The 27,258-nt window shown below is 53.5% G+C and overlaps 11 protein-coding genes across 11 annotated transcripts; 6 read left to right on the top strand and 5 right to left on the bottom strand.

Moving 5' to 3' along the window:
- Nucleotides 1-3,211: 3,211 nt before the first annotated feature.
- On the bottom strand, nt 3,212-4,217 carry J4E86_002505 (uncharacterized protein; the record flags this gene model as incomplete). The annotated part of the gene is made up of 2 exons (XM_051443064.1): nt 3,212-3,914; nt 3,937-4,217. The coding sequence occupies 2 exons, from the start codon at nt 4,215-4,217 to the stop codon at nt 3,212-3,214; spliced, it is 984 nt and encodes a 327-aa protein (XP_051306652.1).
- A 924-nt stretch (nt 4,218-5,141) lies between these two features.
- Nucleotides 5,142-6,190, top strand: J4E86_002504 (uncharacterized protein; the record flags this gene model as incomplete). Its single annotated transcript, XM_051443063.1, has 3 exons — nt 5,142-5,696; nt 5,724-6,092; nt 6,125-6,190. 3 exons carry the CDS (start codon nt 5,142-5,144, stop codon nt 6,188-6,190), a joined length of 990 nt encoding a protein of 329 aa, XP_051306651.1.
- Nucleotides 6,191-6,866: 676 nt separating this feature from the next.
- Nucleotides 6,867-8,752, top strand: J4E86_002503 (uncharacterized protein; the record flags this gene model as incomplete). Its single annotated transcript, XM_051443062.1, has 2 exons — nt 6,867-6,887; nt 6,974-8,752. 2 exons carry the CDS (start codon nt 6,867-6,869, stop codon nt 8,750-8,752), a joined length of 1,800 nt encoding a protein of 599 aa, XP_051306650.1.
- A 671-nt stretch (nt 8,753-9,423) lies between these two features.
- On the top strand, nt 9,424-10,466 carry J4E86_002502 (uncharacterized protein; the record flags this gene model as incomplete). The annotated part of the gene is made up of 4 exons (XM_051443061.1): nt 9,424-9,484; nt 9,548-9,675; nt 9,764-10,117; nt 10,230-10,466. The coding sequence occupies 4 exons, from the start codon at nt 9,424-9,426 to the stop codon at nt 10,464-10,466; spliced, it is 780 nt and encodes a 259-aa protein (XP_051306649.1).
- A 393-nt stretch (nt 10,467-10,859) lies between these two features.
- J4E86_002501 (uncharacterized protein) lies at nt 10,860-11,470 on the bottom strand (the record flags this gene model as incomplete). Its single annotated transcript, XM_051443060.1, has 2 exons — nt 10,860-10,965; nt 10,998-11,470. The coding sequence occupies 2 exons, from the start codon at nt 11,468-11,470 to the stop codon at nt 10,860-10,862; spliced, it is 579 nt and encodes a 192-aa protein (XP_051306648.1).
- Nucleotides 11,471-11,942: 472 nt separating this feature from the next.
- J4E86_002500 (uncharacterized protein) lies at nt 11,943-13,175 on the bottom strand (the record flags this gene model as incomplete). Its single annotated transcript, XM_051443059.1, has 2 exons — nt 11,943-12,671; nt 12,732-13,175. The coding sequence occupies 2 exons, from the start codon at nt 13,173-13,175 to the stop codon at nt 11,943-11,945; spliced, it is 1,173 nt and encodes a 390-aa protein (XP_051306647.1).
- Nucleotides 13,176-14,051: 876 nt separating this feature from the next.
- J4E86_002499 (uncharacterized protein) lies at nt 14,052-14,723 on the top strand (the record flags this gene model as incomplete). The annotated part of the gene is made up of 1 exon (XM_051443058.1): nt 14,052-14,723. One exon carries the CDS (start codon nt 14,052-14,054, stop codon nt 14,721-14,723), a length of 672 nt encoding a protein of 223 aa, XP_051306646.1.
- Nucleotides 14,724-15,071: 348 nt separating this feature from the next.
- Nucleotides 15,072-16,133, bottom strand: J4E86_002498 (uncharacterized protein; the record flags this gene model as incomplete). Its single annotated transcript, XM_051443057.1, has 3 exons — nt 15,072-15,719; nt 15,771-15,913; nt 15,977-16,133. 3 exons carry the CDS (start codon nt 16,131-16,133, stop codon nt 15,072-15,074), a joined length of 948 nt encoding a protein of 315 aa, XP_051306645.1.
- A 4,031-nt stretch (nt 16,134-20,164) lies between these two features.
- On the top strand, nt 20,165-21,419 carry J4E86_002497 (uncharacterized protein; the record flags this gene model as incomplete). Its single annotated transcript, XM_051443056.1, has 3 exons — nt 20,165-20,450; nt 20,480-21,058; nt 21,118-21,419. The coding sequence occupies 3 exons, from the start codon at nt 20,165-20,167 to the stop codon at nt 21,417-21,419; spliced, it is 1,167 nt and encodes a 388-aa protein (XP_051306644.1).
- A 981-nt stretch (nt 21,420-22,400) lies between these two features.
- On the top strand, nt 22,401-23,759 carry J4E86_002496 (uncharacterized protein; the record flags this gene model as incomplete). The annotated part of the gene is made up of 6 exons (XM_051443055.1): nt 22,401-22,421; nt 22,532-22,550; nt 22,603-22,773; nt 22,853-22,906; nt 22,956-23,064; nt 23,111-23,759. The coding sequence occupies 6 exons, from the start codon at nt 22,401-22,403 to the stop codon at nt 23,757-23,759; spliced, it is 1,023 nt and encodes a 340-aa protein (XP_051306643.1).
- Nucleotides 23,760-25,093: 1,334 nt separating this feature from the next.
- J4E86_002495 (uncharacterized protein) lies at nt 25,094-25,667 on the bottom strand (the record flags this gene model as incomplete). Its single annotated transcript, XM_051443054.1, has 2 exons — nt 25,094-25,261; nt 25,290-25,667. 2 exons carry the CDS (start codon nt 25,665-25,667, stop codon nt 25,094-25,096), a joined length of 546 nt encoding a protein of 181 aa, XP_051306642.1.
- Nucleotides 25,668-27,258: the final 1,591 nt, after the last annotated feature.

The raw sequence follows: 27,258 nt of genomic DNA, 5'->3' as shown, positions 1-27,258 counted from the left end.
TTCTTATCGTACCGAAACGAAATAAGCGGTTGGTGAGTTTAGCCTGGAATATCTCATTATTGACGCTGATGCTGAAGCGTTCCCAAAGAACCCGGGCTCGTGGAATGGTCGCAAAGCTGGGAGCATGTGAACAGTCATTGGGACCTGTGCCATTCTGCTTATGCAAATCGAAAATCGCATTTTATGCATATCCTTGCCCGATTCGGTGCATAGCCCACGTACGGGAGCAACAAAGACGCAATTCATTTGGCTTTCAGTATGGTCCGACACTACATCGGGAGGCTGGGATACTATTTTCGAGCGGCTGGTACGTTGGTATCTTGCGCACCAAGACTTCTCAACCTGCTTTACGATTTCGAAGTCTGTAGCATCCCTGTCCCGGCCAAGACCACAATGCCTCCGCCAGATCAGTTGATGAGACTCGACAAAATTCTTCTCTGTATGTTACCAGCCCACTCTCCCGAACTCGAATTTTATCAGCAGGCTCTTACAGACATGGACGTTCGCTATCAGCTATTCGACCGCTTTCTGAATAATTATGCTAGGCCTAACCTGAATTCCTGCGTTCACGCTGAGATACAAGTTCTGGAAGATTCTTATGCACATGGGATGCAATTTGCATGTGATGACTCATTCATTGCTTGCAGCAAGCCAGCATGTTTCTGCTGTCTTCTCTACTTCCGACACCATCCAGGACATGTAGTAGAGCCGGTTTCCCACAACAGGATCTATCTAAATTGGCGCCCGCCAGATTCCAGCACAGCGATCGAAACCATCGGTCCAAACCACTAGCGAGATATCTTGAACGCTATGAGTCAAGAGCTTCGATAAGAAGCCTTACACCAAATTCATGAGAAGACTGCACCTAAGACTTGGCATCCTGACTCAGTCACTGGCATCACGTGGTCTGCTCAAGATGAGCAAGCCGACCAGCCTATGGAAGAGGTGGACGGCGCTCTGATCGTAGCAGCTGATGCAAAGGTGCCTTATGAATTCTGCAAGAATCCGCCTGCTTTAGGGTCTGTGGGAGCATATGTGTTTCAGGCAATGAATGAGTGGGTAGGCGAAATCAATTTCCCGCAAAGTGTTGCTAACGTTCTTTCGGCGAACGGAATTTCACGAACTCTGCAGCCATTCCTGGAAGACTTCGTCAGTGATTCGGATGAGAGCGGAGGAATACAACTCAAACGCTGATAAGCTCTGGCAAGTCTATACGTGATAACCCCAGCTTTGCATCCCTTCAACATACAGTGGGTTTTTCCAAAAGCTTGCAGTATCACCACCACCAAATCCAGAGTGCCCTAAAGAAATCTACCAACTTAATCTAGTGTTGAGATCGGCGGGCCATGTTGCCGTAGTAGTATGTATTTTACTTTCAACGTCCATCGACTCGTACTCTATCATGCACTTGCAGCTTCCGCTTTGCACACGCCGCTTAACTCCCATCCCACGCTTACCCTTTGTCTCGCTTAACGAGAGTTTTTCCTTGTTCGTTCTAGCTCTTGTCAGCGTGACCGCTTGCTCTTTGTTCACCGAAGCGGCTGGATCTGTTAACTTACTTACCAATATCAGTAAGCATTTTACAGCGTACTGTTCTCTTAGCACAAGTAGTCTTCACGCATAGTAGAAAGCAGGCAGTCTCAAGCTCTTCTACCTCCTCTCGTGCTGTGATGTAAACCCTCTACTTGCTGTTGCAATGCTCGAAGGTGCTTCCTTTACTTAATTAGAAAGCATCAAAGCGTTGACTTTTGCTACTAAGTTTATGTAGCTCTCATTCGGCTGACCGAACACTCCAGTTAGCCCACAAAGAGCCCTTGCATAGATGTGTTTGCTTTAAGGGTCACTGCTCCCGTTTGTACATATGTTTGGTCAAGGACAGGTTTAGTATTCTTTAGTGAGTGTAACTTCTATCGCCTAGCGCTACTGTGATAATACTCGCTCCTGCATCTGTAGTGCCTCCGCAAGCTTCCCTCGATTTTACTAAACAATTATTAGTTTGATGATAGTCTGTTGTGTTGAAGGATGTCTAGCACCTAGCAATTCGTTGAACTCCTGCAACGCTCACTCGTACATCTGCTCTGCTTCTATCAGCTTGCCTTGGCGCATGTGCAGATTTTTAAGGGTGCTAACAGTCTCTACTGTTAATCTATGCTTTTGTCCTAGTACTCTCTCTTTTCCTCCAAGTGCTCGCTCGTACATAGACTCCGCCTCTGTTAGCTTGTCTAGCTTAAAGTAAACAGTACGCATGTTGCCAATAGTCTGCAATGTTGAAGGGTGGTAAGGGCCGAGCCGCGTGGGAGTACCTTCCAATAATGCAGTACTAGACAGGAACGCCTTAACCACCATGAAGTAAAGAATTGGCGGACGGACGTTGAGATGGGGCCTTAATTCGGCTCTGATCAAGACAACCACGACTCGAAAGTCAAGAATATAATCACGGGAACTCCCTCCGCCGTCAACATCATACCGAATACAATAATCAAGGGTTAAAAACACCTAGTTCCAGATAGCGGCTGTTTATTAGCCAAGAGAGGGCGAGCGACCAGTTGGAGCACCGAGCAGATCAACGCAATTGGGAGTCTCATGAGTATCCGAGACGACTGTTCATCGGTGGTGCCTATCGGGTTCCGGGAGGATGAGAAAAGTTCGATGACGTGGTTCTCACGTTCGGAAGTCTAGCAGACGAGGAAACCGTCCCGTTCATAGCTGGCGGCGATTCAGGAAGTGTGGTATTGCATAATGCGAACGACGCCATGGTTCTCGGGCTGGGGTTTGCGGGCAACTCGGTTACGTCACTGTCATACACGATGCCAATGGAGAATATTATCCACGACATTAAAACGATCATCGGAGCGAAGGTCGTCATTGTTCAAGCGTGCGGCACACTGGAAGGGCAAGACCTGGCGAAGCGCCGTGTTCTGAAGGAATATCAAGAGAATGAGCATGGTGGCTGGGGCGGAGAGGTAACGGCGCGGATTTATCGGTGTTATGTACATGGTATATTAGTAACGAAGGCACCTTTTTGGACGTCTTGACCCATGAACAACCCTGGCGCATTTATTATGATTTTTTTGGGAGATTTTTATATTACGTGACAATGTATACCTCAAAAGCCCTCCATGGGAATTGTCATCTTATTTCCGTATGCTCCAGTCCATCACTCTCACCACGTATAAGCTGACTCCACTTTCATGGCCTCGCTGCCAGTCCTCTAATACTGTGTGTCCTTGCGATCTGCCAGGCTCATATGTTTGAAGTTCCTCAGGCCAGGCAGCTTGACGCTAGTGCGTTGCGAGGCAGCCTTGTGCAACACGTCGTACACACGCCTAGTTGTTGGCCACTGCGATATGTGTGAAATTGTTGCGCTGGCCTTGATAAGAATGTCTGCAACGCGGTCATCGTTCCAATTCATGGCCACGTCAAGGAGTGTGGTGTTGTCATTCCGAGGTGATGGAATGTTGGAACGCACAGCGAGGTCGACGCTGGCGCCTGCCTGGATGCATCCTTGTACAGCGGCTACACGACCGGATCGAACAGCGATGGAGATAGGAGCGTTCAACGCAGTTTCCTTGTCGACATCTTGAACGCGCTTGAGGGCTCCCTGAACATCTTCGGAGCTGCTTCCGGCGCAAATGGCGAGCATCGTTTCGCGCAAGACCCGTGTCCTGCCCTCAGCGGCCCCTAGATTGTGCAAATATCTGGTCGTATATGCATGGAGAGCGCGAGAGACCCAATAGTTGTAGGCGGTGGTGATGTTGATGACGGGTGTTGGAGGGACTTTGGTGTTGATGCGCTGGAAGAAGTGGTTGAAGATGCATTGGGTGAAGGAGCCAATACCTAATGCGTCTGCGGCACAGCAGAAATGCAGGTCCTCTGGAACTGATGGATCTTTGGCGCGGTCGGTAGTGCGAGTACTAGGGAGACAATGTAGTTCACAGCTTCGATTGAATGCCCTCCTGGACTACAATCTTGCCATCAATAACCAGTTCGTGCTTCTCTGATACAGCCTCGAAGAGGGCGATTGGCAACTCAGTGAGGTTGTTTCCGGACTCTATGACGCTGCCGAGGTGGTCCTCAAATTGGATTTTATTGCTCTTTACTAGGTTTTGGCGTTGGATAGGACCGAGGTTGTGGAAGTGCTCGAGACCACCGGGGACCTTCTGATCGTTGAGAAAAGCGCTTGAAGTAGGCGCGGGGGCTACCATATTGTCGGACATTTTGAATTGAGTCGTCGCGTGTCTCTGTAGCCGTCAGAATCGGTCGAGAAGCAAAAGGATTATTGGGCCTTACACACAAGTGGTGTTCTAGGTGTGTTGTAGAAGGTTATCGTGGTTGGATTCTATGGCGGGTATTCTCAGCTGTAGACCTGAAAACTGAGGTATAAGATACCCTCGTAGACAAAGAGATATAAGAGTAGGGGGGCGGGAGAATCGATACAGAAAAAGGTGACACTAAGTAGTCTTGGCAGTGAATGACAATGACAGCCGACCTCGCCCAATTGATCACACTTCTGCCTAGTAGAGCTCGCCAAGACGTCTCTTGCTGCGTCTCCAGCAAATCATGATCATGGGATACGTCAGGGGACTCGTGCGAGTGGCATAGAGGAAGTAAAGGAAAGGCCGATACTCGGAGTTCAGTTGGTCAGATGGTCCTATATACGGTGTGGGATGTTTGCAATACACCGTTATTCACTTGCTAAGCGTCTTTTTATATATCAAGCTTTTTCCACACGTCCATTCAGCCCGAGTGCGTTGATTGTCGAGCACCCGAGTGAATAGCTCAACCTCCTCGGCCCTTGGCGACCAGGGAATCATGCCAGTCATATCTTTCTGGCTCTATGGAGTTGTCTTACATCTTCGCGAAGGTCCTTGATGAGGTTCATTAGTTCGAGAATACGCTTAGACGGGTAACAAGCACCAGTCAACTGGATATAACGACGGCTGCACCGCCCGATGTACAGGCGAAGATCAAACTCCTACTCGCGAGTACCAACAGTGATCGTAAAGATGTTTGCTAACACCGAGACCACTAACAAGCGTACGGAAGATGTGACAAACAGCCCTCCTCCATGCAAAAGGAGGCGCTTGTCCGAAGCTACCGTTCAGCCATTTGAGCAGGTTCGATCCTGTACTCTCTCGGTAATGTATCAAGCTATCGAGACTGAAGACTTCATCGGGAGCTATCCTGCCACCGCTAAGTCGTCGCTCGAGAGTGGAATATGTATGCTAGAAGAGCTGATCATGCAAGTTCAGAAGTCCAACATCGCGCAAACCCGGAAGAAGAGATTCATCCCAGAGTCCAAGGGCTATATCGACATCATCAAGCGCGGAGAAGACGTTGTGCCCATCACCGCTACCGAGTACGAACAGCGCATCCAGCAGTCCACACCGACTTGGCAACACAACCTCATCGTTTGCACCTCTACAGAAGCACGCGACTTACTCCAGCGCTCCACCCTCCAAATCCCCCTCCTCGTCCCCTTGGAACTAACCAATAGCCCGGAACCACACACCCTCTACTCTGCCCAACACTACGAAGCCGTCCTCAAATTCCGCAAAGATGCCTCAGCTGAAGCTTACATGGACATCCAAGACCTCACCTCCAAAAACATAACCCGCCGGCTCACCATCTCCACCGCCCTAAAACGCATGTCCGACCCCACCGCTCTCCCGATAAACCTGCTCGACATCCGGCCCGTACGTCAAAACGTATGACCCTGGGAGCTCGACAATCTCACCGACTACAGCATCCTATCCGAAGCGACGGAATACGGTGGCATGTCCAACCACTCCGACCCGAACCCCAGTGATCTCTCTAGTAAAACTGGTTTCGCTCTCTGGGGCAAACGAGGCGTCTGGTCTTTCCCTCACGTTGACGAGCACGGCCTGTACATCGGTGTGTTGTGTGAGACTGGCTCGAAACTCTGGTTCACATGGTCGCTTACACCCTCTGAACGCGAGGAATGGGCTGTATCGCGACAAGCAGGCATCCAGTACGCGCCAAACAAACCCGGCTTCCCTATTTACCTCAAGAAAGGGGATTTACTACTTATGCCACCAGGGACGGTGCACGCACCGCTGAGTCTGGAGGATGTGATTATGCATGGGTTTCATGTGTGGTGTAGCAAGACGATGGTGGAGACGGCGACGAGTGCGTTGCTGGATTTGACGTTTCCGATGTGTACGAATGAGGAGCCGAGGAGGGAGTTGAGGGGGAAGTTGATGCACTTGGTTAGGGCGAGTAAGGCGAGGCTGGGACCTTATACGTGGGGGGATCATGGGGAGTTTGCGGAGTTGGTGGGAAGGATTCTGGTGGTGTTGGAGGGGTTGGAGAGGAAGGAGCGACTGTCGGGATGAAGTTTTGGTTGGGGTGCTAGTGCGTACGAGTTGAAAATCATCAATGCCTAATTCTGCTGCAAAACCTGACTGCCTGCTATTAGATGGGCTGTAGCATCAGGCATCGTCAATGTGATGTTAGTTAAGGTTATTGTCGACGCACAGACCACTCACCCATGCCCGCGGAACGGATGAGGGCAATCTGGGGCGAGCGAGGAATGCATTGAGTTGTGCGGCATGCCTCTCTGCGCCGACTATTGGCAGAGCGGAGCGGAAGCCAGCAGCGGGACAACGGGGGGAGTGCATGGCTCGATGGCGTGCGCTATCAGGTGCCATGACGGTCGCCAGGCAGAGCTGTCTTTGGTTTTTCGGGGCAATGGCTCAGGCTTAAGAGTTTGACATGTCGCGTCACTTTCGCCGAGGACACGCCTTTGCTCTTGAGACATCGTGCATCCGACGTCGTGCATTGCATGCGACAGCTCATCCATCGCTCCGTCCCGCCATGCCCGCTGCGCCGCCTGCTTGGTCATAATGCCGCCCGCCAACTCGCCTGTAAGCACCCGCCGTTCAGATGTTGCCGTCCACATGTTGTCACATAGCCGTGGTCTAAGTGCATGACTGACGTAGCCGCTCAATAGGACGACGCGGAACCCACCTTCATCTCGGCCCTGCGCGAGCTCGAGAGCCCCGTAAACGACGACGTGCTCAACCTCGCCGCCACGCTGGGCACCCCGACGGACGAAGCAGGCATTCCCAGCGACGACGACATCGAACGCGCCCACGTCGACTATCTCCGCGCAGCACGTGAGCGCGACCAGGCGCGGTTGGACCGGTCCCAGGAGCGATTGCGCCTGCTGGAAAGGCAGCGAGACGAGCTGGAGCAGCGGGATCGCTTGCGCCGCGTCATGAGTCGCCTCAGCCGCCTCAGCGACAACAACTATGGCGACCGCGTGCCCAGTCAGAACAGCCTGTATGACTGGTCACCCGCGACGGAGGCCCCGGGCGCGCCCGAGAGCTCGCTCAGGTCGACGGCCATCCTCCAGTCGGCAGGCGTGCGCCGCCATCCACGCTTCTCAGCGCGCACCAGGGAAGCCGCCACCAGCAGCGAAGCACCGCCACGCCACGCTTCACACCGCAGCCTGCGAGACATGCTTGCCGCCAGATCCAGCCTCTTCCCCGAGACCGTCCAGCGAGAACGCCGCCAGATGTCGTCGCACCGAGACTCCGAGGCCCGCACGTCGCCCATGCTGGAGCAGACCGTGAAGTACCTGTCGCGCATACGCCACTCCCGCGACGACGACGAGAGCTGGGAGCGTGCGCGAGACGCCGGTTTCCTGACCAAGGACTTCTTCCTGCAGCACGCAGACTTCGTCGCAAACACCCTCGCCATACCGCCGCCCACCGAGACATCGTGGCTGGCACCGGGCGCGATACTCTCGGGCTGTCAGCATGCAACGACAATGCCCGCTGCCGCGACTACCACATACAGCCGGCACACGGGACTCCCACCGCCCATCCGACCGTGGATATGGAATCCCAGCGAAGTCTCCACGAGCCGGAACTCTCAGCCTGACGCACAACCGCACCAAGACCGATGGCCCGTCAAGGTCACCATACACGACGTGGACTGGGAGCAGATGTCTCTCTCTGCAACCATGGAAGCGTATAACGTACCTTCCCACCCCCACCCCCACACCATGTTTTCCCCCAGCAATGCCACGCCGTCCGTCACGCGCACCTCCTCCATTACAACCTACCTCGAAGGCGAAATCCTCGACTTCAACAACTACACCCTCCTCACCGAATCCTTCAAATCAAACGCCGCAAACGACGCAACATACTGGCGCAAACTGCCCCCTTTCCAGAAGATGAGCGACGAAGACGTGGTTAGGGCCCTGACGAGCAAGAAGTGGCTCACCGAAGTCTTGGGCCAGAACTGGATACTCATGCGCTGGAAAGAGCGATGTTTTGTAAAGAGCCTGAACCGCAGCACCCCTGACCCCGTTCAGCCCCCACCCTCCACCACGATACCCTCCTCCTTCTCCGCCGACCCTCCACCGTCCAATCCCTGGGCCTCGACAGGTTCCTCCAACTACGCACCCGCCGCTGCTACCTCCACGCATACCTCGCAACTCCAGCCCTCGCCCTACCGCATAGTCCGCAACGCGCAAACTGGCCGTGCCGAAGTCGAAATCACACCACAACCCCTCTTCAACTCCGTAACGAACGATGCCGAACAAGCGACATTCGACGACTCAGGCTGCGGGCTTACCATCAGCGGTTTTTACTACGTGGCGCTTGACCGGAGAAGCGGGATGCTGGAAGGGTTGTATTATGATCCGCAGAGCAGTCCGTATCAGTGTTTGAAGTTGGAGAGTGTCAATGGTGGACTGAGAACGGCGTGGAGTTTCAGATGATAGAGTGGAGAATGAGTCAAGAAGAGCGGAAGAAGAATTGCATGGATCGGAGTTTTGGAATTGGACTTTTGGACTGCATCGCCCATTGAGGCTCTCCCGGATTGGATTGGGACTAGGTTTACTTCGACTACATGTTGTACTCTGTCTAGTACCATAGATGGATATGGAATACTATCGCCGCATACTCGCAGCTCTGATTTGTATACAGACCGTGGATAACCTGAAGTATCCGCAGCCAGTGTTCCGCGGTATGTATAATGTTTTGAAGCTACTAACAATTGTAGACGCCCTACACGCCTGACCGTGTACGCGAGGTATGGTAGTCGCGCAGTGTAAACGCCATCCACCAATGATTACTCACACGATTACGGCCCCGCTTCCGCATGTAGCAAGTCCTGCCGGGTGCCGTCATCCTTCCAGACACTTTGGACGTGTACAATGGCTTGCCTGATGAGCGTCGTGCGTCTGTGCATATATGTGTGTTGAAGGAGTCACGGAGTAGGAGTCACAGAAAGCTTAAAGGAAAAGGTACAAAGCTTGATTGAACCTCGCATACGATTGCACTCCAGTTCAACTTCAGATCTCAGCATCACTCTCTCTCTCTCTCTTGCCAATCTTTGCTGGCGGTCAGAACAAAGTCACTTCAAAGATCTAGCAACGGATACTACACAATGGCATCACCAGAATACCCCAAAACCGCCGTCAACAAAGTCGGTCGATTGGCAAATCGAGGTACGTTCATCTTTTTCGCACTCTTGCGTGCTCGAAATCGCATACTCACATCAATAAACCCAGGCACATACGACTACGCAACAATCCACAGCCTAGTAAACGCCTGTCCAATTCTCCACGTCTCCTTCGTCGACCCAGAACACCCTTTCCCGGTCGTCTTGCCTATGTTGGGATGTACGGGTAACTACGAGGTACGTCAATTCCTTCCCTCCCACCATCCACCGTCCTACAACAACAACAAAAGCATGAAAACATCAACTCACTAACCTAACCCCACAGAACCAGTCCGCAGACCCCTCCTCCACCCCCCAAACCCTCTACATCCACGGCTACGTCTCCGGCCGCATCTTCAAGTCCTCAAAAGATACCTCCACCCCCGGTCTCCCCATCACCATCGCCGCCAGTTTCCTCGACGGCCTCGTCCTCTCCCTAACCCCCTTCCACAACTCCTGCAACTACCGCTCCGCCATCGTCTACGGCTACGCCGAACTCGTCGAAGACGCCGACGAAGCGCTGTACGCCATGAAAGCCATCACTGATAATATGTTGCCTCAGCGCTGGGAGAAAAGTAGGGTGCCCCCGAGTAGTGCGGAGTTGAAGAGTACGAGTATACTTAGGGTTAGGATTGAGAGTGTAGGTTGTCTTCTCTTTGCCTCTCTCTCCCCTTCCATCTCTTTGCAGAGATATCGGTATTCTTTCCTACTACGTTCCTTTTTCCGTGCTAACATTATTTGTGTGGCAACAGGCAAGCGCAAAGATACGGACCGGCGGGCCGAGCGAGGATAGGAATGATCTTAAGGATAAAGAGTTGGTGAAGAAGACGTGGACGGGCGTTGTGCCGTATTGGGGGACGTGGGGGGAGCCTGTTCCGGGGGAGGAGAATGGGTGTGATGATGTGGAGGGGTATATTGAGAGTTGGAGGATGAAAGAGACGGCGAAGGCGAGGGGGTATGCTTTTGAGGCTATTAGTAAGGGTAAATAAAAGTTGGGATCCTGGGCCATGTCTTACAATCGATCTCTTTTAGATTAGTTCTTTGCGGACAATTACTATAGCTGTCTTACTTTCTAGTAGATCAACCATTGCCCCATGCATGTAATCCTCCATCTTCACCTCCTCCTAACGGGCCCATCATAATCGTCCCCGTCAAGCCCCACCTCATCCTCCTCATCTTCCTTCGTACGCACCAACCATCCCCAATTCACATGTCTATACTCATAACCCGTTCTTATTCTAAACTCATACTTCCTCCTCCTGCACAAAAGGCTTTTATATCTCTCATTCGCCCTCTTAACCGCCATCTCAAGGACAGGATTTAACTGGATCTGGAAGACTTCCACATTGGAGGCTGTTTCGTTCCAGACGCGTGTAGCGAGATCAAGTACCATGATGCGGAAGAGGCGGGAGAAGTGCGGTGTTGTTGTCGCATATGAAGTTATGGCGTCGATTGTTGTCCACGAGGGTATGCATGTTCGTAGGAGGTCTTCGCACTCTTTGTATAGGTTGTCGACATACCTGTCCATCCCGAGTGCCGCCGAGGCTGCGCATATATTCAGGGTCGCGACTATTGGTAGGCTAAGTGGGAGAGACTGGGGTTCGCTAGGGGTCGAGATGACACCCTCAAGGTAATCGACAAGTTGAGATACCGCGTCCGCGTCAGTGGCTGCGGGTAGCATGACTGTATCATCTACGAGGATATCACTGGTCTTTGTCGAAGTCGCTCGAAACAGTGGCTTCGAGATTGTTGTAATGAGCTCGGCGTCGATGAAGATCTTGATACGGTTGTGCTCGGACTCGAGTTTCTTGCGGTCTGTGAAGAGCCAATCTCGGATGTCAATGTCTTTGGCTGTGATCGGGCCGGGGTACTGAGCGGTGTCTCTGGCGGCCTTCTTGTTCTTTGTGGTCTTTGCGTCTGGAAAGATCATGTCCCAGACCTCGTCTTCTACGCGAACGTTGGGACTGGCGGAACGGAGTAGTAAAGAAGACATTGATGCTTGTTCCTTCTCTTTGAGTCAACCCGGATACGATCTAGAGGGGGGATTGAAATGAGAAGTCGGGCTTAGTGGGTGCTTGAAGTCAGCGTCGAAGCATACTTGTGTATTCGTTCGGGCTAGAGCTAGGATGACGAGCGTAGCGGTGCATGAAGAGGTACAAACGGATCGCGACTAGTAGGAGGAAGCGAAGGCTGCAGCTCCGTTTCTTGGCACATACAAAAGTGAATGGATGCAGTTGCAATCGACATCTAGTTTCAGCGATTAGAGTTTGATGACGAGGATGAAAGAGGGAAGCTACAGACTGACTTGACTCTTCAGTGTCTATAACAGGAAAGCTTTTGAAGCCTTCGCGCTCCGGCTTTGTAATGTGTGCGTTATCCCATTCACCTTTCGTAGTCTCTACGGGCTAACGTACGCAATCTTTTGCCGGCGAACCCCACGTCGCCTGCTCCAACGGAAGGACCAGTCACTTCTCGATTACCGCCCCCTGTTGCGGCGGAATCGGCTTCAGCCCCTTGACGTGATCCAAAACGCCCATGTTATTCGCAAACCGATTATCCTCCGGCTCCAAGATTGCCGTATTCCTTGGGTTGAGGAACTGATGCGGAAACCCCATTTCGAAGCCATATGCCTTATCAATTTGCTGGATCTCCTCGGATTTAAGACTCAAACCAAGAGCGTGGATGTTGCCCTCGAGATGCGAAATTTTGCGACCGCCGACGATAGGGAAGACGTAGGGTGACTTGTGCATAACGTATGCGAGAGCGACGGAAGTGATAGGCGGGACCGGAGACTTTGCGTTTGCGATATTTTCGAGCACGTTGCTGACCTTTTCTTCGTTGCCGATGACCATTATTTTCATCTTCCTGCCGCCGTCTTCTGGGTTTTGTCTCTGCGCCCTTGTCTTGAAGCTTCCTCCGCCGATAACGCCCCAAGGTGCTAAAGCCATACCTTCGTCGAGTGCCATTGGGATGATTTCGCGCTCGAATGAACGATCGGCGGCGGACCAGCGGCCTTGGTAGATTGAGAATTGGCGGAGACCGTGTTGGCGGGCGTAGCAGTTGGCCTTTACGACAATCCAGGCGGGGGTATCGGAGATGCCTAGGTAGAGTACTCGGCGGGAGGAGACGAGGTCGTTGAGTGCGTTCATGAGCTCTGGTATGGAGGCTGTTGAGTCCCACAAGTGAACGTAGTACTATGATGCAGTCAATTATAGCAGTCGTAGCGGAATACCGAGCCCGAAGAAGGAACTCACAATATCGACGTAACTAGTCCTGAGGGCCTTCAGCGAACGCTCAATACTTGTATGCATGTTCTTCGCGCTATTGCCTCCATAATTACTCTTGCACCTCGCACCGCCTTCCTTTTCTCTCTCGGTGATCTGCATACCGGTGAACTTGGTCGCGAGTACCATCTCATCTCTGACGCCTCGCACTTCCATCCATTCCCCGATCCACTCTTCGCTTTCCCCAAACTGATAGTTGACGGCCGTGTCTATGAAATTGCCGCCCTGCTCGTAGAAGTAATCCAGCATTGCAAAGGCTGTTTCTTTGGTGCATTCTCCGAGAGTGGCCTTCCATGCTTCACCGAAATTCATGCCACCGAGGCAAAGAGGCGAGACTCGAACGGCTGCCGTGGGACTGAGGATACGATGTCTGCCTAGGAGAGACGCGGGTGCGGCTGGATTGATGAACGACATTGTAGGAGTGTACCTAGGTAGCAACAAGCTGAGAATCTAATTCGTAAGAGCTACACAGCGCTGGGAGAGTTTCTTGTCCTGTTGTAAACTTCATGCACGTAGAATCTAATGCACCAACTCTTCTTATATGATTGCCAGCTTCTGCAGCAGCGGCCTCATAGTCGTTCCGTCGCATGCCTTATCGCCGCGAGTGCCATCTCGGAGCGATTGGCTGTATACATACAACGTAGCAAGGCGTAACGCACGCCGTACAAGTAGGTGCGACCGAAACGATACTTGATAGTATCCAATAGCGTTGCAATCAAGCAACGGGCGAGAACCTCGTATGGTCTGACATGCGCCACCAAAGCCGGTAATTCCGCAATCTCCGAAGTGTCAGACTGAAGTGAACTACACCCACTCGAACGACCTTCAGTAGCTGAGCAACTACTCTCTGCATTGATCGCGTCGTAATTGATGTCGTGAATTCTGCATCTGGACCCCTAAAACGCATCGCCATGTTAGCTCACCGCTAGTGCACCCGAATCGTCATGGCCGCAGTTCCCCAGGATGCTGACATCATGGCTCCACCACATCATGCGCGCGCATCGCACAGTCGCCGCGTCCATCGGAGATGTGTTACCTGCATCTCAGGGTCATCAGCACGATGTCGTCGCCATTGATGCAGAGATTTGCGTGCACTGGCAGACCGACAAGTTGCAAATGCGCATTGCAATCCATCTTTCCCCATAGTAAACGTCACGTTGAGCGCACACCTCAGACGATATCAATTTCGCATTACATCAGTACTCCATCACACTACATATTCAGCTTGTACATCTCACACAGTTGCTCCTTCCAGTTCATCATCCATCGACATATAAACAAGCAGCAACAATGGCCTCCAAACTCCTCCGTATCAACCGCAACGTTTTCCTCGCAGCACGACCAACAGCTCGCATCACATCGCAAAGAGCACCGCTCGAGAACAACATCAACGACCTCAGTAACCACCGCACTTTCACAACAACACGCATCATGTCTGTTCAGGTCGACTCCAACTTCATCTCGCAGATCACCGCTGCCGAGAAGAAGATCACCGGCAAGGACGAACCACACAAGGGCGGCCCCACTGCGAAGGCGCAACAGCACGTTGGCCAGAACCTTACTGCGCAAGTCATCCACGACATCACCGAGGGCGAGAAGGTCCTCACTGGTTCCGATGAAGTCTTGAAAGGAGGTCCCACATCCATCGCTCAGTCTGCTCTCACATCCGGTTCAGCTCCGTCCAACAACAACAACACTGGCGCCAACACTTCCAACGCATCAGGAAAGCTAGACTCGTCGACGCTGAGCAAGATCACCGATGCAGAGAAGAAGCTTACGGGCGAGGACGATCCCGTGCCTGGAGGTCCCACTGCGCAGGCGCAGAGTCATGCCAAGGAGCCCATTACCAGCGAGGCGCTGCACGACATCACTGAAGGTGAGAAGAAGGTTACGGGTGGAGAGCGTGTTAAGGGTGGACCTACGTCGACCGCTCAGTCTGAGCTCGCGAAGAGCAGGTCATAGGCTTTCTAGCTGCACGAGGCTCTGCCATTACGCAAGCCTTCCTGTTACGATTACCTCGACACGCCATGTATAATACTGTATGATATTGCATAAGGAAGGCGAAGAGGGGGTTAATGATTACTATGAGACACGATTGTATCATACATCGAAGCATCCAGGCTGTCATTAGGACAGAACAAATTATATAACCTCACATTTACTTTTGACCATGTTTTTCGATCGCTCCGCTTTATCACATGTGACGATGGCACAGTCAAGCAGAACTAAAGGGTAAAGTATCATCATTCGACGTAACGCACGCTCTATTCAACGTACAGGATGTCTGTCAAGGGAAGTAAAGTGCGCCCATCACACCCATCCCTCCCTTTCCCTTTCATCCTTCACCCCATTCCCCTTCAACCACCCAACCCCCACATTCGCCACGCCCTTCCACTTCTCCACGCTCTTCTTCTTGCTGAACCGATACTGTCGATCACTAGTTCTCTCCAACCTCTCCTTCAAGGGCCCATCACCCGATGCACCCAACCCCCCAAGTTCAATGTCCTCTCGAACCTCTGCTTCTCGGAATCCAAATGCTGATGCAGCGCCTCGTCTGGACCGTGTAGAATTGACGCAGTGTAGAGTTGGGGGTCGCGATCCAATCGTCTCGTTTGACCTTACACGGCGCAGACGGTCTTGGAGATCTGCTGCTTCGCCGTCGCCTAGGATTCTGCCTTTACGATTGGAAGGCGGGGTGCGGTAGTCGAAGTTGGAGTTTGCGCGACGAAGACCGTATTTACGGGGGCTTTGCTCGAGGGCTTGGCCGAGTTCTTGGATGGCTTCGTCGCGTGCGCGCATACGTTCTAGAGATTGCATGCGTGGTGCTGCGAAGGCACGGCCTTGCACGGATTGGGATGGGCGGCGGCCTAGACGCGGTGGAGAATGGCGGGCTGTGCGCTTTTCTTCGATGGCCATGGCGACTTGGGCGACGGAGTTGGGGACCACATCGAGAGAGTTCTGAGGGTGTGGTAATTAGCGGATGTTGAGGAAGGTGACAGTCAGACGCACCATGTGGATGAGTACGATTGGTAGTTGGACGGTGACGAGCTTTCTGCAGGGAGTCAGCTTGATCGGTGATAGTGACGGCAAGACTGACGTGTGCCCGCTGGCTACAATGACATTCAAGAAGTATCTGACTTCGAAGTATTTGCCTGTCCTGGTTAGGGACCGAGTACACGACTTCGTGCCAATGTACATACCACACTTCACCGTACCGTGGCCACGGGGTAGTTCGAGATCACAGGTCCTGATATGAGTCTGTTGTGCAGAAACACCGTTCCAGCCGGCACAACCATGCTTGACGACTGCTTTACTGAGAATAGACCGCTCGTTGCTGTCAAAGATGCGAGCCTGACCCGCAGACTTCTCCATCGTAGCCGCAGCAATCTACGAAGCACTCTCATTAGCGTCATGACAGGATAGTATGTCAAGCTTGCATAACAAACGTGTTTGTAGCAGAGTATGTCCCTCTCCAACTGAAGCTCAATCTTTTTGACTAGCTTGCGACTATTATTGGCAACATGAACATCGACGTAGAGACTGGTTCCGCTGACCCAAACCTGTCGATGCAAGCCTGCAGTGACGCGCACAACTTCAACGGTAGTTTCTCGGGGCTTTATCCACTCGTCTGAGGCAGTCAGTGGACTAGGTAGCGACATGAGTGCCTTTTCAGCTGCGAGCATGTCAGCACTGTGAGAGTAGGCATTGAAAAGTTAGATGCCCCATACGATCGTACACTGAGAGCACTGTGACATCTTCGGAAGTCCTGACAATGTACTGCCTTCCTTGATCGCGAATAAGAAGTGATACGCAAAGTATGTAGCGGATTCTCGCATTCTTTGAATGAAAGGGCGGAGGACCAACGTTGAGAGGTAGGCTCAGATTGAACGCGAGATTAGTCGTAGAAGGCATCAGATGCCAGAAAAGATCTGCCGAGCTTATGGGCTCTTGAGTATCTACCATGTTTTGAGGCGGCGGGTTCTGCTCATCAATGAGCTCTGTAGCGAGGTTCAGAAAGACAGCTCGTCTGTTGCCGCTCACTTCCTCCGTCCCAAGAAGATCGATAGATATCCGAGCAATGTCCAGAGTCCTTCTATGACGTATTCGCTCTGCATCGTCGACGTTTATCTGGACGGTCCCTTCGATGGAGCCTCCGCCCACGAAAATGCCTGCGGATAAGTCCAGGCCAAGGTCGATTCGCGGATGTCGGTGTGATGGAAACTCTAGCAGCTCTTTCGATAGTGGATCGCGAACAAATGTTCTGGACGGTATGCGTCGGTGGGTGTCATGAGTTGTGGGGTCAAGGCGAGTCACAATGTGGCGCAAGGGGGACTGCGATTGACCATGCCGAATGATAGTATTGGCATTATTGCTAGGAGGCGGAAACGGTATAGTAGGTATGGCGCTGAGCGTGTTCGTCGCAGTCGCTTGGGTTATGTGTATAGGTGGTATCTGCTGTGGCTGTCGGGTTCGAGAAGTGCTAGGTGCACGAGTTCTCGAGGACGATCGTGGCGGGACGGTGCCGGCTGGTATGCTGTATATGCTCGATATGCTGTGGTTATCTGCAGGGCTTGATGGAGATGGTGATCTAGACGTCCGACCCCTGTGGATGGATCTTATGCCGTTGCTTTCGATGCTATTCTTTCGATCAGGTTCTACGTTTTCACCGTACCTGTTGTCGTTGCTCGGACGTCGTCTTGTCGCAACAGAGGGCTTCCGCGACATCTCCGTGCGAGAGGTGCTTCGGGGAAAGTTGTTTGTCAGGGCGTTCCGGGGTAGAGTGTCTGCAAAGCTTGATTCGGTGACTTCGCGAATGTCTGATAGAGGTCTAGGTTTCGCCCACGAAGAGGCGGTGGAGTGTCCTCTTTGTTCGCCAAGATGGATGCTGAGCATGCCTTCGCGGGCTGTGATATGACCGTTGTCTGACTCGGGCGAAGCTAGGAAGGAGGAAATGCTGGCTCGCTCTGGCGAAGGATGAGATTCGATTAGGTGCTCTTTGCCAGGCGGCGGCTGCGAGTGTCCTGACCCTTTCAGCAGCCGTCCCGCGATCTCGGAAAATGTCATTGCTACCTACCGTCAGCAATGCTTTGAGAAGCGATATCGCGCCGAGCACCTCGTAAACGATAGACTGCGCGCGAAGCTGGCGACTAGCGACTAGAAGCTGACCGAGTGATTGATGCGGGATCTATACTGCTGAAAACAGGATGGAAGTCATATGAGACTATGCGATGCTTGGATATCCTGGTAGGGGTGAGGACTGTCGCCTGAGGTGTGCATGGTGGAGGTCGGATGACACGATCTCCCGCAACATTGCATCTAGGAGTGAGAGAAGGAGCCCGTGTGAGCTTGCTCTTGACACGATTGTACCGCACGTGGCGGTTGGAGTTGGCAGGAACAAACCTGACATTTGGAAAGAGCGCATCTCACTGCGTTGGAATTATTGAGCAATGTACTCAGACGCGCTAAAGAGGATCTCAGCCCGTATATTATGTCTGTGAAGTGTTCTATAGTGATTCAGTGAGACTACATTTTCAGGCCATCCTCATACTCGTAAACCTCTACGTGTTTAGGATAGACTTTCGGGAATTCGGTTCACGATGTACATGCGCGGGCGTCAATTAGCACTTTGATGCTTTCTGTTCAAAAGAACTCAGGTGTGGAATCCGACAGTCCGCACCTGGGCAATGCCGAATGTCCGTTGCCGATTTGACGCGTCTCGAATGTTCGAACAACTGGAAGGTCACGATGCGACAGGGTGCAACTAATGCCTTCGTACGAGTCTCGACCGCCCGCCCCATAGGTCACCTGCTTGCTCAGCCGAGAAAAAGCGTCGTGACGCTACGGCTGCTTCGGGCCAACAGAGCTCAAGTGGTGCATGAAGCAACGACCTCGGCGATCCCCAGGCCAGACTTCGGTAGCGGTTCGGGAGCCGGTGGTTGCGCTGGCGGAATAACGTGTCCAGAGTAGCAGTTGTGTGGTGGTGGTGTGCAATGCACACGGCAGATGCGACCGTTGGTGGCTCCTTCTTCCAAGATCTGGCATCCACTAGTAGGCCCGGGGCAGCCACGTGATGACCCTGAGAGGTTGGAGCGTGATGGCTACGGGCGTTGTCCTGGTCACGGCTGAGAGACGTCCCAGGTTCATCGGTGAGGCATGTCGTATAGAGTGACTGCCGTCGTATCGATCGTTATCGCCAGCTGCGCCGATAATGCAACCCTCGTCATATCAGATCATCCAGATGGAACCTGCTCGTCAGCCTTACCTATGCCGTCCGCGAGTAGGGTGACTTCATAAGGGCGAGGTGCGTGGCCCCGGTGCAGGGGCGCGCTCCGACGTCGGTGGCCTGGCGTGGATGCGACGACGACGGCTGGTTGCTTGCTTTTCACGGGAAGACTTCATGGCCGCGTGGATGAAATCAGACAGACGCACACACGTCGCGAGTTGATCGCGCTCGAACGGGCGCCGCCTGCTAGATAACAATGCCAGGCTCGCGCTCTGCCTGCGCGTCCATGGAGAAGCCGGAGAAAGGCTACAAAACTTTCTAGTGGCGCGGGAGCTAACCTCCAGGCTACGCCGCATGGGGCATCGCGATCCAGCTCGGCTGGGGCAGCCATGTTCGGCGTCGTCCACCAGGCGTCTGGCACAGCGAGAGCCGTGATGCAGCGTGAGCACCCCGCGAGAAAATTCTGAGCGTTCGGCCAACCGCGCACCCGCTCGCTTGGCCGTCATTGCGCGTGCGAAGTGCCCAGCAGCGGGAGCACGGCTGCCATTTGCTGCGCGCCTGAGAGGAGGCCTTCTGGGGCGAGGCGAGTCGAGCGAGCTTTAACCACACGGGAGGAGTTGATCTGGGCAGCAGAGAGTGGTCCGCCCGCCTTTTCAAGTCCAGCACTCCGCCCCTCCGTTCGAGCCCATCTCTGTTTCCATTACCCAAGAGCTTACCTCACAACTACTGCGCGACCACACACAGGCCCGAACGCCCTCTTCTTATCATACATTATCAAAACCCCATACAAACCGTATCGATTTTCGACCCGGCGCTGCGGCTGCCCAGCACAAGCGCGTCTAAGCGACCAGAGCCTCCTGCTATCTCCTTCGACCTGCCTTTGTCGCATCTCTCGCAGCTCTTGGCGCCTCGGTGCCCCTCTATCTGGACGGAGGGGTACGGTGGCCGTAGATGGGAGATAGTCTCGTAACAGATATGACGGCCCCCGTGGGCAAGGCAGAGGCTTCGCGCGATGGTTCGACCGACTCTATCGGATCGTCGCCGGAACCCGGTCTGGCGGAGACATATACCCAGGAAGAGCCCCAGCAGCAGAAGCGCAAAGGCGGCCGTAAACCTGTGAGCCTTCCTGATGCCAATTGCCTTGCCTGTCATGGCTGCAGCAATTGAATCGCCAATCACTATGTCGAAGATAGGACTAACCAAGCGTCGTAAGATATATGCCACCTCAGAGGAGCGCAAGCAGCGCAATAGACAGGCGCAAGCCGCCTTTCGTGAGCGCCGTACAGAGTACATCAAGCAGCTGGAGAGCACTATAAAGCACCATGAGGACACGCTGCAGAACCTGCAGAACAGTCACCGCAACGCCGCCGACGAATGCCTTATGCTCCGGTATAAGAATTCTCTACTCGAGAGGATTCTGCTAGAGAAAGGTAGCCCCAATCTTATCAAGACGTCTATCTATCAGGGTACACACGCTAACCTCTTGCTCCACCAGGTATCGACGTCCAGGCCGAGCTGCGCGCGAAGACTGGCAGTCCAAACCTGGGGCCGACCAGAGCCCCAGCGTCTGCACACACCTCGCCCAACCAGGCGCCTCTCCAACAACGTGCTATATTGAACAGACAACAACAGCGGCGCTCGCTCCAAGGCCCGCCCAAGGTTGATAGCGTCAATGGCTTGCCCATGATACAGCCGGATGGGCCGATTCAGCGTTCACCACTGTCGCAACCCACTCCTGGCTCGCATCTCTCGTCGCCTGCTCAATCAGCAACGCGCTCGCCCAGCTTCATACCTCATGGTCAATCAGTGTCTCCCAACTTTGGGCCCATACCTCCACAACAGCAGCAGCACCAACAGCAGCAGCCGCTACGGCCACAGCCGCCTAGATCAAACTTTACTCCCATGATGGGTGCTCAGCGCCCTTCGCTTGTAACGAACCAGGCTCCCGCAAATGGCATAGCAAGCGCGTCTACTGTTGGCAGCAACGGTAACGGCATAACTCAGAGCAGTGGTCCTACGTCTTTCTACCAGACACAGTTCACGGACCACATGAGTCAACTCGGCAAGCTGACCCGTTTCCTATCCCCTCTTAAGTATAGGGCTTTGTAATCCTAGGCTGATTTCGTGTTACAGAGCAGGAGTACGAGGAACAAGCCGACTCCTACGACCACGACGACCCGAGCGAGCACTCCGCTGGCCCTGGCCCGTTCCCGCAACAGAACTTCCCGCCTTCGAACAACATGCCACCACCGATGCCGCCCTCGCAGAACCCACCCTTTACGAGCCCAGCAGCTTTGGCGCCCAACGACGGAGGCCATGCCTACAATGGCATGAGCAACAACCACCTCTTCGACCCGTACGATCCTATGCTTGACGCCGACCCCTTTGGACTGTCGGCCAGCATGCACTTCCCCACGATGTATGAGAGTAGATGATGATATGAGGAAAGGATAGGAAGAGGGGGCTATATTGGAGTTATCAGGGACCGAATTGGATCACCGCCGACTGATACCCTCCCATGACGTTGTTTAGCGGGCGCAACAACTGCTTTTACCCAATCGACAATGTGTCACGACGGTACGACGGCGTTCAATATGAGACCACGAGTCTCGATACGGGAAATTCTACAAAAAGTTATCATTCGACCTGGGGCAGGTTCACGACATGTGTATTTGTGATGGAAATTGCTTGGGGTTATTGCTAGGGACGCGGGTGAATACTTCTCATCCATACGTTTCACTATGGCATCGCTGCCCATCTAGTGACATTGGAAGGCGGGACGATGCTTTGTACATATTGTAATGCAGTCGGCCGCAACTATCGAGTCAATGTTGCACCCCTCATATTCCCACAACGCCGTGACAGCGCCCATGCTCTTTGCCAAGCCAGGCATTTTTACATTTTGCGACACTATAGCAATGCGGTCGCATTCAGGAGCTGCATTGGACGCATTCACAATTGCTTTTCCTGACAAAAAGCATTGCATGGGTGAAACAGCCTCGGAATGACGTGCGCTTGAACGCGCATTCAAATCAACACTGACACGCCAGCGGCGCAAGAGCTGCAAATTGACGGGCTGATTACAGTGAATACCATGTGCCTCAGAACTTTGTTTTGAGCTGCCCTCACACAAGAATCGAGTGAAGCGCTGTATGCGGCAAGAACCGCAGCGCTCATGTTTCTTTGTGCCTCCAATAGTCTTAGCCCCACTACACTCGCTTACGGAAGCAACCCACGGCCATTTTCGATTGACCAAAACCTCGTGCCCGCAACATCGCGCTATCACCCCGTTCGCGAGTCAACTTCTGAGAGCCACGTCCCTAAAATCTGTAGGGCAAGCTCTCGCATTCTTTTTCTCTCCCGGCAGATTGTGCATCTAGAAGGGCAAAGCGCGAAAGGCGCTCCAATCCGTCAAGATGTCGCAAATTGCTTCCAAGGTAAGCTACAACTCACCCCACCATCACGTCCGGCTTCGCGCCTTCCATTGAGGGCTGCGAAAAGGCCTGCACCACAGTAGAGAGCTTCAAGATGCTAATTACAACTGCAGAACATTTACGAGCTGCTGGGTATGTCGCAGCGCACAGCACAGGCACCGAACTCTCACTCACGACCCCGCAGGCAATGACCCCGAGCTCGACCCCGACAGGCCGGCTGACCCACCGACGAGGGCAATTGAGAAGCCCGTCATGAGGCACGGCAAGCGCGAGGGAACCGATGCCCCCAAGCCCATGCCCGAGAGGATGAGCAACCAGAACCGTGCCAAGCAGTCCGACAACGCCAACGACAACGGTACGTCGGATACAAGGAGCAACCTCCGTGCTCTACACTCTCACGAGATGTTCAACGGACAATTGCTAACGCAGCACAGCATTCCGGGATCGCGGCGTCGGCTCTGACAAGAACCGCGGCAGGGGATCTGGCGGTGAGTGCCCTGCTACTGGTCAATTCGTACCTATACTGACGTTCTGCAGAGCCTACCGCCACTGGAGGCCGTGGTGGACAGCGTGGTCGCGGTCGCGGTGGACGCGGAGGTCGCGGAGGCGCTGCTCAGGGTGACCGTCATAGCAGGACTGGCATCGCGTAAGAAATCCCATATCATATCACGGCCATATCTAACGGTCTCCAGCGAGCACGATAAGCAGGCCGCACACGGCTGGGGCGGAAAGGACGGCGATGCCGAGTTGGCTGACGAGCAGGCTGGAGAGGCCATGGCTCAGGCTGAAGAGAAGGACGCCATCAAGGAGGACGCTGAGGGCGAGGCCGATGCCGAGCCTGAGGACAAGAGCAAGTCCTACGCCGCCTACCTCGCTGAGCTCGCCGAGAAGAAGCTCTCTCTCGCCGCCCAGAACGTCCGCAAGGCCAACGAGGGCAGCAGCACCAAGTTCCCCGAGGGCACTGCTCTCGCCCGTGAGGAGCAAGAGGACTTCATGGCCGGTTCCCAAGGCAAGGCCAAGCGCGAGCGCGCCCGCAAGGAGAAGGTCCACGTCGAGCTCGACGGTGACCGCATGCTTGCTCCCCCTCCCCGTGAGGGCGGCAGCCGAGGAGGACGCGGCCGTGGCGAAGGCCGTGGCGAGTTCCGCGGTCGTGGCCGTGGCGGCGGTGAATTCCGTGGCGAGGGACGTGGTCGCGGCGAAGGTCGTGGCGAGTTCCGCGGACGTGGCCGTGGCGGTGAGGGTCGTGGACGTGGCGAGGCCCGTGGTCGTGGAGGCCGCGGCGGTGCCCAGTCCAACATCAACATCACCGATTCCAGCGCCTTCCCCAGCCTGGGCGCATAGATTGCGTCAACCTTGGTTCCGGCCTGAAAACAGGACATACCTGCATCCGACAGTCAAGTGTGGATGAAATGAACGAATGAATAAGCTATCTCACGACGGGACGAGCGAACGGAGAGCGAAAGCACAATATCAAGGAATCTCGATCAGAGATGTCGGCGGGCTAAAATACTTACATCTACCGGTACCACGAATGTAGTGAACTTGAGCTCAACCTTTGCAAGTGTTTTGATTCCCCGGTTGGTCTTCTCGTGTGCGGTAGCACGTTTCTATGAACAAGAATAAAAAATTGTAACTGATGATTGTGTGTACCTTGATGGCACCCTCACGCTCTTGTCACTAATAGATGCTTGTATGAGGGACGGGTGGTACTCACGTTATCTCGACGCACGCTAGGATGCTAGATGCAAAACTGGGTCTATGAAGTATCATGAGACAGCTTAGCACTCAGTGTGTGAGAAGAGAACAGGGTCTGAAGTCGTAGGCATGTAGCATGTATATGGGTGAACAGAGGTACTGAGGCAGCAGGGCCATAGAGCCATGGAAATATTGACGTCGCTTCCTTAAACGAAGATGATACAACTCGACATAACCACTTAATCATACTACGAGGACGAAGCGTGAAATACTTCAATGCGCAGTAGCTGTTTGAGGAAGCATGTAATCGCTGACCGAGACGCACACATCGCCGCAAGACTTCTACACAATCCACATGCAACCCCATGGTGTTCTCTAGCACTATTCATCATCTTGAAGTAGACAGAAGGGTGCTTCAGTTATTTGCTATACGCCGTTCGATAATAAGTGTTCAAATCTTCCGATTTAAAAGCTGTCTTGAAACTACGCAAGGAAAGCCGTATGCCCGTAATGCCCCTGCAGTTCAACGTCAAATCCCCCATGCTAATAAATGCTGCAAAGCTCCGTGTAAAGTAAGAGATACGGAAAGGTTTAGGACTCTCACTTCCCCTCTTCAGCAGCCAACATACCGTCTTTGCACGATGCGCACACGAGTAAGGCGCAGTTAACGCACTCATGGGCGAGACTGAACTTCATAGAGAAGATGTTCGATGGGGCATTGAAGGTAGCTTGAGCCTTTCCTTTCGCTCGCGGAGGGACGACGTCAGTGACGAATGACGCTTCGGATGCTCGTCGCCGCAGCTCAATCTCTGATGTCGCGATGATGTTGCCGTATGTATCTACTACCCGGTCGGGGTCGGAGTACACAATGTCTTCCATGGGCGAGGCTTCGCGGAGGGATGCACTCTGGGATGGCACGCTTTGAGATAGTGGAGCGGTGATGGTGGTGGTAAGGTGAGGTGCTGTTCCAATGGCGCCACCTAGTTGGACGAGTCCGCGGGGAGGTATATATTGTCGTCGCCCTCGTATTCGTCCTGTCCCTCGTCCGTGGCCTCTCGCGAATCCTGCTGGAGCCCTTGTTGCTGCGCCTGCTGGTACAGTCGGCACTCTAATAATGCCTTTTGAGGGAGCATCTGGTGCTTCGATCTCTGGATGTATGGAACACCAGCATTTTACACATTCCATCTCAGCCGCGGAATCGTTGATTAGAGCTTTTGCGAGGGGGATTCTGTAGGTTTCGAAGCTGTGGTCACAGTTCCATGAGCGGTCCTGGTGGTCTTCCCCTGGCTCTTCACCAAAGTCTAGATCTTGATCCTCCCAGTAACGAGGCCCTCCAGCATCAAGATTACGTGGAGGCGCTGGCTGTGGCGTAGATATCGCTGCTGCGCCAACAGTCTCTTGCGCTTGAGATGTCTCGTTGGATTGCGCCGATGCATCGTTCGTGCCAGATGGAGACTCGCCCTCATCAGACTCCGTGATGTTGCCGTCACTGCCGTTGTCTTCCCCATATTCATTACACGCTCCACCACAGTCCTCCGGCTCGTCCATACACATGTAGCAGAAGTGCGCTCCACATCGACACTCCATGTGTAGACAACCGTACATTCGTTTCAGTCCATGGCCGCACTTCGGACACCTCTTATACCCCCAGCTCTTCAGTAGCTCTGTAGTTTCTGCATCGATGCCGAAATCAGAGATGTTGCATATAGCGTCCGGATGAGCGACTTGCCGACATTCGAGACAGATCTCAGCTGAGCAGGTTGGACACGCAAAGACGTTCAACGTTGGCGTTCCAACACCAGAGTCGGCGCGCTTCCCTTGCTTTTTCGTTGCCTGTTCGGGCAGCAGTCGTTCTGGAATGAAGGTCGAGCATGTTGGCACTGGACAATAGAATGGATTTGGTGTGAGCCACTCTTCGTACTTGGATTTGAACTCTGTAAACTCCTCCTTCGTCAGATGCGGTTTTGCGTAATGAATTGGTATCTGTCCGCAGCACCTTGGAGGCATGCGCGTGGTATCTTTGCAGCATTCGGTGAACATCCTCTTGATGCACGACCCACAGTATGTACTCCCACATTGTCTGCATGGCTTCACAACCTCCTTTGAGTGCTTCGGGCTTTTGGCACCTGGTAACTCCGTACAGCATATAATACATTGTACTTCTGGTAATGGTAAGGTAAGAGTAGGCTTTGCTGGTGCCGGAGGAGGCGGGGGCATGGTAGTCGCGGGCGGCGATTCAGGGTCGGCATGATCGTGTTGGATAGACATGAGTCGGCGCTCTTCCAAGAAGAGAAGGAACGAAGTGGTGATGTTTGGGGCTTGTTCCATAGCCATGGAAGGTGCAAGAGTTGCGAATGTTGTTGCGGGCGCGCTGTTGCGTCTTTGCGGAATAACTGGTACCGTGGTAGAGGTGGCAACGTTGATATCGTCGTAACAATAAGGGTCTGAGACCCGTGATGTGGCCTCTTGGCATTGCGTTTGTGCGTTTGCATGGTCAATGTCGTGATGTTGGGCAGTTGCGACTGGCGAGGCAGGAGCTTCCACGTGCGGCCGTACCGCTCGAGAGAACTTGGAACCCATAGTAAACGAGATGGCGTATACGACTGCGACACATCGAGCTCTCAAAGAGAGGACCTTAAATAGAGAACAGCATGCAGTTAAATGTGCGAGGTTTGACTCAAGGCTGTTGACTCAACGGAAGGCGCAGTGGTGCTGCCTGCAGGCAGCCAGCCTTGCGGCGCTGACAGTCATTGGCTTCGACGAGACATCATCACTGTACCCCACAGATACCAGACATATCCTAGCTCCAATGAGACTGTGGCCTGAAGACGTATCTGGTTGACTCTTCACGTATGCTGATTGATCAATCAATGCTCCGAGACTCGTGTCGTACTGCGAGAACATGGTGAGGGCTGACCATGACGTCAGATCACGAGCCTTCGCCCTTCAGTCAAATGACTCTGGTAGGGACACAACAACAGAACCTCGAAACATAGGGCATTCCGCCCTTTCGATAGCAGAGAGCTGCATGTGGTTGAGGGTACGATGTCGTGCACAGCCAGCAGGCGGCCTACTCTCTAGAAGCTCCACCAACCCCGCACCAGGTTTAGCGCCATCTGGGGCTTCATCTTTCGCTAGCTTTCAC

This window comes from Alternaria arbusti, assembly GCF_024043155.1.
Source record: "Alternaria arbusti strain BMP 1465 chromosome Unknown scaffold_2, whole genome shotgun sequence".
NCBI lineage: Eukaryota > Fungi > Ascomycota > Dothideomycetes > Pleosporales > Pleosporaceae > Alternaria > Alternaria arbusti.
This window is presented reverse-complemented; position numbering and strand designations above follow the sequence as displayed.